Below are 7,946 nucleotides of genomic sequence, written 5' to 3'. Positions count from 1 at the left end.
GGTCCAGGTAATCCTTGGGCCTCCGTATGGCTTACTTGGGTGTCAGCAGTAGCAATGGTGGGCCAGGTGGGCAGGGCTAGTCCCTGGGTCCATCATCAGCACTCATGGGCACCAGCAGTGGTGGCAGTGAACTGAGAGGGCTAGTCTCCAGGCCTTTAGGTGGCACGTGCAGGTGGATGGTGGCAGTGGCTGCACGTTGGGTCTCAGGGCCCTCTGGAAGGTATGTTTGGGCATCTATGGTGGCAGACAGAGATGGGTAGATCTCCAGACCTCTGGACAATACACACAGCACTATTGGGGGCATCGTCAGCTTGAGCAGGCCTGTCCTTGGGCCCGTGTATGGTACATGTGCAGACAGTTTATGTTGGACAGGACTGGTTGATCTCCAGACCCTAGATGATGTGTGTGGGTGCTGGCAGGCTGGGCAGGCCCTTTCCCAGGCCCCTGGAAGGCTTATACAGGCACTAGCAGCAGTAGGCAGGGCTTATTGATCCCTGTGCCCCTGGATGATGCTCACAGGCCTTTGCCAAGGCAGGAGAGAGAGCAGGGCAGGGTGGGTCTGTCTTCAAGCCCTGTGGTGGTGCTGTTAGGCACAGGTTGTGCTTAGCATGGCAGTTCTACCCCCAGGACCCCAGACGGCACACTCAAAAATCAGTGGTGGTGGTGGTAGGCAGGAGGGCCTGTCCTCAGGCCCCCGACTGTGTGTGCAGGCACCAGCATCAGCAGGCATAGTGGGTTGATCTCCAGTCCTGGATGACATGCTTGCTAATGCCAGCTCTGATGCATGGGGCAGATCGATCTCCCAGCTACCAGGTAGCACTCTCAGGTGGTGGCATCAGTGAGTGGCGCAGGCCTGACCTCAGGCTCCAAGCATGCCTGTCTCCATGAGCCTGAAGGTGCACACAAGTGCACATTCACCCAGGTGCTAGGGGAGGCAGGGTTGCTATCAGTGCCAGCAACTCCAGGAAGGCAGCTCCCAGGTTCTGGGGAGCACATGCTTCAGCTGCCTTTTTCCCAGGGGCAGCCTCCCTAATGTGCTGCACCACCCGTTTCCTGTGGTGTAGGACTGTGTGTGGGCTAGAGGACTAGGGACCCGGCTGCACAGTTGAGTCCAGCTCATGTCACAAGGTTGCAAATCTATAGGTGGACATGGAGTAGATGTCAGTAGGGCTCCAGGGTTGTGGAGATTCAGGGCCTGTTGAGCCCTGGGGCAGGTTGTTATCTGGTAGGGGTTGGGTTCTCAAAGTGGCACCATGTGGCAGCTGCTTGGGTCTCAGGATGCTGTGTGAGTTCCAACACAAACTTCCTCTCTAGAATAATGCATCACTTTGACTCCAGGCAGTTTCCTCTACTAGTCTCAGGGCACTTGAGGGCTGAGGAGTCATGGCTGGGTTTGCAGGAGTCCATGGTGAGAATGTGGACCACTGGGGATCTCTCTTACCATTTTCCTGCACTCGGGCAGGTCACTCTGTGGTGTTTCTCCTGGCTTCTAGCCAGTCCTAACCAGGCCAACTGCTTCACTTCCCTCTCCTTCCATGCCTCAGAGGTTCCCCATCCCTTTCCTGCTGAATTCCTGTGTTCTCTTTTAGATGCTCTATTCAATGTGTGAATATCTACTTGCTGTTTTGGTACTTCTCTGTGGAACAGGCGAGTGCCAGGTGTCTGTGGTCAGCCATACTGAAGCTCTCTGCAAACCCATTTTCCAAATCAATTAATATAATCTAATTTTTCTTTTATTATATTAATGTTGCAAATTTCATTGATTGATTTTTAAATATTAAATAGGCTGAAAGGTAATATTCCTTTAAAAAAATTTTTACCATTTTTATGTGGTATATATTTCATTGGTTTTATTTTTCCTTTTCTAATTGTGAGTGAATTTCATTATGTTGCATTCTATTGACTATTTTGATTTGCTGCGTTGAAAATTGCCTGTTTATATTCTCTGCCCTTTTTTATATTTCATTGCTTTTTGCTATTTTTTAAGAATTTTTGTTTAGTATGGATATCCAGCCAGGCGTGGTGGCTCATGCTTGTAATCCCAGCACTTTGGGAGGCTGAGGCGGGTCATTTCAGGTCAGGAGTTTGAGACCAGCCTGGCCAACATGGCGAGACCCTGTCTCTACTAAAAACATAAAAAATTAGCGGGACATGGTGCCGTGTGCCTGTAATCCCAGCTACTAGGGAGGCTGAGGCAGCAGAATTGCTTGAACTCGGGAAGTGGAGGTTGCAATGAGCTGGGATCACGCCACTGCACTCCATCCTGGGTGACAGAGCAAAACTCTGGTCTCAGGAAAAAAAAAAAAAGAGAGAGATCCTAACATCCTCCTCTTCCTTCCCCTATTTCTTTCTATATATAGATAGAAAATTTTATGTCTGGACACCATACTGATTATTTTTACTAAATCTATTTAGTTTTCTTCCTTGAGATCTTAGATGTTCCCCATGTGCAGGTTTATCATCAGTGACAAGAAACAGATTTTTCTCCTATATTTTGATTATTTCCTATTCTTACTGTATTTGTTAGAACCCACTAAAGCACTTAATAATAATAATGCAATATGGTATCCTGATTCCTGGTATTAATAGACATGATTTTATTGCAGAATGGTAGGGCTGAAGGAGGAAAAACACAGGTGTGATCTCTGCTACAGTCAGTTCGTTTTGGCAGGCAGTTTGTTGGAGCACAGTGCGGGGAAATGATTCTGAAACATTTGCAACACTATAGTTTTGTTCTCTGTTGACTAGAAAGAAGTAAAGAGTAAAACAACTTATAAATACTTGATGAACAACTTTTTTGTTCTGGAAATTAACTGAGCTAAGGACAGTTCCTGCTAACCCAGTGTTATAAAAGGACTGCAGCCAATACAAAGGGCCTACTTGGCTTTAGAAACAATGAATTGAAATTGAGACCAATGGGCAAGGATCTCTGTTTTTCTTCAACCATTTTAACCATGTGTATGCAGATATAGTAGGCAGAGAATTGAATTTATGCAAAGTTGAGGTTTTGCCATGTGAATACAATGAGTTGAGGATGCACAAGAGAATGACTATATGATGGAATTTCTATGGATTTTAATGGAGATGACAGAAAATGTAGCAGGATCAGTGCATTGCGGGTACTTTCAGGGTAAAATTTTTTTAGAGTTGGAGTTGTAGAGGGAGAGAAGTGGGAAACGAGTGTTAGAGATTAGAGGGTGGAATACTTACCACTGGACATTTCAAGAGGCTATAATGAATGACAAAATCTCTAAGATATGAGCATTGGAGTGCTGGAGATAGGGTGAAGAAGACTGAGGTAGAGTGAAGTGCAACAAACCAAGAGGCCTACCTATTGGAAGGATTATTGATACAGATATAGAAATCACCTAAATTAGTTATGACAGAGTTAGTGTTGGGGCACTTGTAACCTGGAAAGTAAAATCTTCAACAGATTAATAGGAGTGACAGGGTGGTAAACAACTGCGTTAAGTTATTCTGAGGTAACTTTTTTTTTCTTTTTATTCTTTTTTGAACCTGTCTTAGGATGTTCTGAGGTAAACCTCTACTCTCCTGGTACCAATTGAAAGTGTGGAGAATTTCAGAGCAGTTAGAAGTAACTAGGAGTTACTTCATATAAACAGAATCCACTAGTTAATAATTTTAAAAATAGTATTCTAATACACATATTAATTTTACCAAAAGCGGAAAGATGGTAAACCATTTTAACCACCATAAAAATTATTATGTACAATTGAAATGAAATTTGACTTTCATATACCGTAGTCACTTATTAACTTCTAATATGTAACAGAACTTGACTAGTAATTACCTGTTGCAATAATGCAGCTTTTTGAACTTTGCCCCAAATGCCATTACAGATAAAATTCATCATTTTGAGAACTAGCATGATTTTTTTTTTTTTGTTTTCACAGATATTTCTCCTGAAGGGGAAAAGTACAAACCCTTAATTACTGAAGAAAAAAAAGTGCAATGTATTTCACATGAAATAAACCCATCAGCTATTGTTGATTCTCCTGTTGAGACAAAAAGCCCCGAGTTTACTGAGGCATCTCCACAGATGTCATTGAAACTGGAAGGAAATTTAGAAGGTATGTTCTAATGAGTCAAAATGAGCTACATTTGATTTAGTAAAAACTTAAATTTCACAAGCTTTATAAATAGATTATCAAAATTTGTATATGTTTGGGTAATTTATCTCAAATTAGGTTCAGTATTTTTATGTTTTTAGTAATTGGTCTTTTTTTAATGACTGCCTAGCAAGTCACCCCAAAACTTAGTGTTGAAACACCAACCATTTCATCTCATGATTTTATTTGCCAGGAATTGAGTCAAGACTTGGCTAATGTGATTTTTCCTAATTCATGTGCCTTTATCTCAGCGATCAGTAGGTGCTGGTCAGCTGGCAGCTAGGCTGGTCTGAAGGGTCCCAAAAAGCTTCACTGCTATCTTGGCAAGTACAGCTTAGCTGGGCCCCTCTCCCTCTTCATGTGGTTTCAGGGCTGTTCTGTGTACTCTTTCTGGCAGGATAGTCTGACTTCTTATATGATGGCCCGGGGCTCACAGATGCTAAGGTGAAAGTGGCTTGTACTCTTAAAAGCTGATCTCAGAACTAGCACTTCTGTCATGCTCTATTAGTCAAAGCAGTCACAGCCCAACCTGGATTCAAAGGGAGGGGAAACAGAACCCACCTCTCAATGGGAAGGGTGTCAAAGAATTTGCATCTGTCCTAAATCTGCCATAGTCAGCCCTCTGACCAAAAATTATTTTCATTCCTCCCATATGCAAAATCCACTCACGCCTTCTCAAAGCCTCATCTCATTATGACATTAGCTCAGAGTTTAATATGACAAAGTCAAGCCTCAGTGCAGATGGGTTTTCTCATCTACAGGTCTTCGAGTACGGTGATTCTCAATCTGAAGACCTGTGAGTAAAAAAAAAAATAAGTTCCCTGTTTTCCATACGTACCACATACAATGGTGAAACAATCTTTGAGACACCTTTTCAAAAACAAGGAAGATGGGAAGCAGATAGCAGTCACTGGTCCCTAGACATTCTAAAATCCAACCAGGAATAGCAGTGTCAGCCTGCTTCCTTGCACCAAAGCTTGGTGTGCTCAAGGGCTCTTCTGTTTTGAACTATGTTTGTCCCCTTCAGTCTGAGCTTATAGTGCTTCCACAAGCAGAATTTCTAAGTAATTTTGTGGGTTTATGTGAATATTACTGATATTCACTGTGGTTAACAAAAGCCACTCATGTTTCTGAGATGGACTCTTTTCTACCTTCAGTTATCTATAAGGATACTGTAAGATAGTGCTCTTGAGTTCTTAGAAATTCTTTGTCTAGCAAAGAGGGTCTGCAAGGCATGCCTTTAAATCTTTCTGTGCCATAACAGATCTTATGGGCACAACCTTGACTTCATCTTTGCCCTGAGGACACACCCTACTGTCCTGAATTTAGTCTTTGTCTTGAGGCCATGTCTTCCCTTAAGAAGCTTTTGTTGCCTAGAAGGAATTATCCTGGACTCTCTGTGTCTCTTCTAAATTCTGCTCATAAGCTAAACTTTTTTCTTCAATTAATCTCTTTTCTTGTTCTTTATGAGAAGTTATTAAGCAGCTGTCACTTTGAATGTTCTGCTTTGATAACTCCTTAGCTAGACTACTGGATCCATAAAGTACATTTACTATCTTCCACATTATTGCAGTTACCAAACTTTCAGCCATTGTAGAACAAGAATCCCCTTTTCTCCAGCCTCCAGTAACCGTTTTTCACTGGCCAGTCTCTCACCAACAATGTCACTGAAGCCCTTCCAATTTCTGCCTGCTCCACAGTCCCAAAGCCAGTGCACACAGGCTTTCACGTCAGCTCCCCACTTCTGGATATGTAATTCTGTTTCAGTTATCTGTTGCTGCAAAACAAATTACTCCTAGAACTTGGCTTAAAATAACAATTTTAGGCCGGGCTTGGTGGCTCACACCTGTAATCCTGACACTTCAGGAAGCCAAGGCTGGCAGATCGCTTGAGCCCAGGAGTTTTAAGACCAGCCTGGGCCACATGACAGTACCCCATCTCTACTGAAAATATGAAAATTAGCTGCATGTGGTGCTGCATGCCTGTAGTCCCATCTACTAGGGAGGCTGAGGTGGGAGAATCACTTGAGCCCAAGAGTTTGAGGCTACAGTGAGCCATGAGCATGCCACTGCACTCCAGCCTGGGTGACAGAGTGAGAACTTGTCTCCAAAATAAAAGACAATTTTTATTTTTATTTTATGTTATCTCACAATTTTTTGAGTCAGGAATTTGGAGGTTCTTCTGCTTCATGTAGTATCAACTGGTATTGCTGAGTGGTATTCAGCCATCAGCTGGGCTTTTTTGGAAGGCGCAAAATGATATTACTGCCATGCCTGGCATACTGGCGGGGCTTATCCGGGTCCCTCTCCTTCATTTTAGTCTCATGGCATTGCAATGTGGTCTTTCAGAATAAACTATTTTCATGATGGCTCAGGCTTCCAGGTATCAAATAGAATAGCTCCCAGTTCTCTTGAAGGCTCAGCGTGGAACTGGCATAGCATCACTTTCACTCTATTCCATTACTCAAAGGAATCAGCATGCCAGCTGAAATGAAAGAGGAGGAGAAACAGAGCTCCCTCTAGTTGAGAGGAAACCAGAAACCCTGCAACATGTGACCATCCTTAATTCACCAGAGTAACTTAAATAACCTTATTCATTAGAACCATAGTTACTAGTATCACTATGGAATGAAAGTTTGTTCCCCTCCCTACCCCCCAAAAAAATCGTATGTTGAAATCTAATCCCTGATGTAATGGTATTGGAGGTGCAGTCTTTGCAAGGTAATTAGGTTATGAGAGTGGCACCCTTATGAATGGGATGGGTGCCCTTATAAGAATAGGCCAGAGAGCTTTCTGCTGTCTACCACATAAGGATACAAGGAGGAAAAGGTTATCTGCAAAACAGGAAGAAGGCCCTCTAGAACCAACCATGCTGGCACGCTGACATTGGATCCTTCAGCCTCCAGAACTCTGAGAAATAAGTTTATATTGTTTACGCCACCCAGTCTATGATATTCTGTTACAGTAGCCTGAACTAAAACAGTATCTTATGTCTTTTCTTTAAAAAGGAAAAGAAAAGAATGTTAGGAATACTATGGAAGCTGTATAGCCTAGTGCAGGAGTTGATAGACCAGAGAGTAAATATTCTAGGCTTTGCAGGTAATACAGTCATAAGTCAAGTTTATAGAATAAGTTGATAATGATACAGCTTAAAGTGCTAGGAAACAGAGTTATTCATTAAAAAATAAAAAAGGATTTTGCCCCCAAGTGCTTACCTTGAATGAATGACCAAAATAATCATTTGAATAAAAGATAAAAACTTAAAAGTTTAGTACAATATCAGTTGTCTTTCCAAGTAAGACAGATAATTGGAAGCTTTAAAAATGGAGAAGTATGTCTATATTCCAGGGGAAGTAAGAGGGACAGTGTTGGCTTAAACAGGATAGTATTGATAATCTTAATTGGAAAGGAAAAAGAGAAGTTAACAAATACTCTTCTCATCTCTACTCACTTTTAGAAAATATCAACCAAGTGAAAAATGAGGCACTGCCAGAAAACAGAGGTGACATCTTGATGTTAATTGAGAGTCAGGCCAGGCGTGGTGGTTCACACCTCTAATCCCAGCACTTTGAGAGACTGAGGCAGGTGGATCACTTGAGGTCAGGAGTTCAAGACCAACCAGGCAACATCTCTACTAAAAATACAAAAATTAGCCTGGTGTGGTAGTGTGTGCCTCTAGTCCCAGCTACTCAGGAGGCTGAGGCAGGAGGATCACTTGAGCCTGGGAGGTGTAGGTTGTAGTGAGCCAAGAGCACACCACTGCACTCCAGCCTGGGCAATGGGAGTGAAACCCTGTCTCCAAAAAAAAAAAAAAAAA

At 42.6% G+C, this 7,946-nt stretch overlaps 1 protein-coding gene across 5 annotated transcripts in view; it reads left to right on the top strand.

Moving 5' to 3' along the window:
* Positions 1-7,946, top strand: part of NEK1 (NIMA-related kinase 1) — a 218,340-nt gene that overhangs the window by 164,256 nt on the left and 46,138 nt on the right. For all 5 annotated transcript variants that reach the window (XM_011967803.1, XM_011967801.1, XM_011967798.1 and 2 more), the window contains one exon: positions 3,915-4,091. In XM_011967803.1, the coding sequence (XP_011823193.1) occupies positions 3,915-4,091 (177 nt within the window). The remainder of the gene's footprint in view (positions 1-3,914; positions 4,092-7,946) is intronic.

The sequence above is a fragment of the Mandrillus leucophaeus genome, unplaced genomic scaffold (assembly GCF_000951045.1).
Source record: "Mandrillus leucophaeus isolate KB7577 unplaced genomic scaffold, Mleu.le_1.0 Scaffold81, whole genome shotgun sequence".
NCBI lineage: Eukaryota > Metazoa > Chordata > Mammalia > Primates > Cercopithecidae > Mandrillus > Mandrillus leucophaeus.
This window is presented reverse-complemented; position numbering and strand designations above follow the sequence as displayed.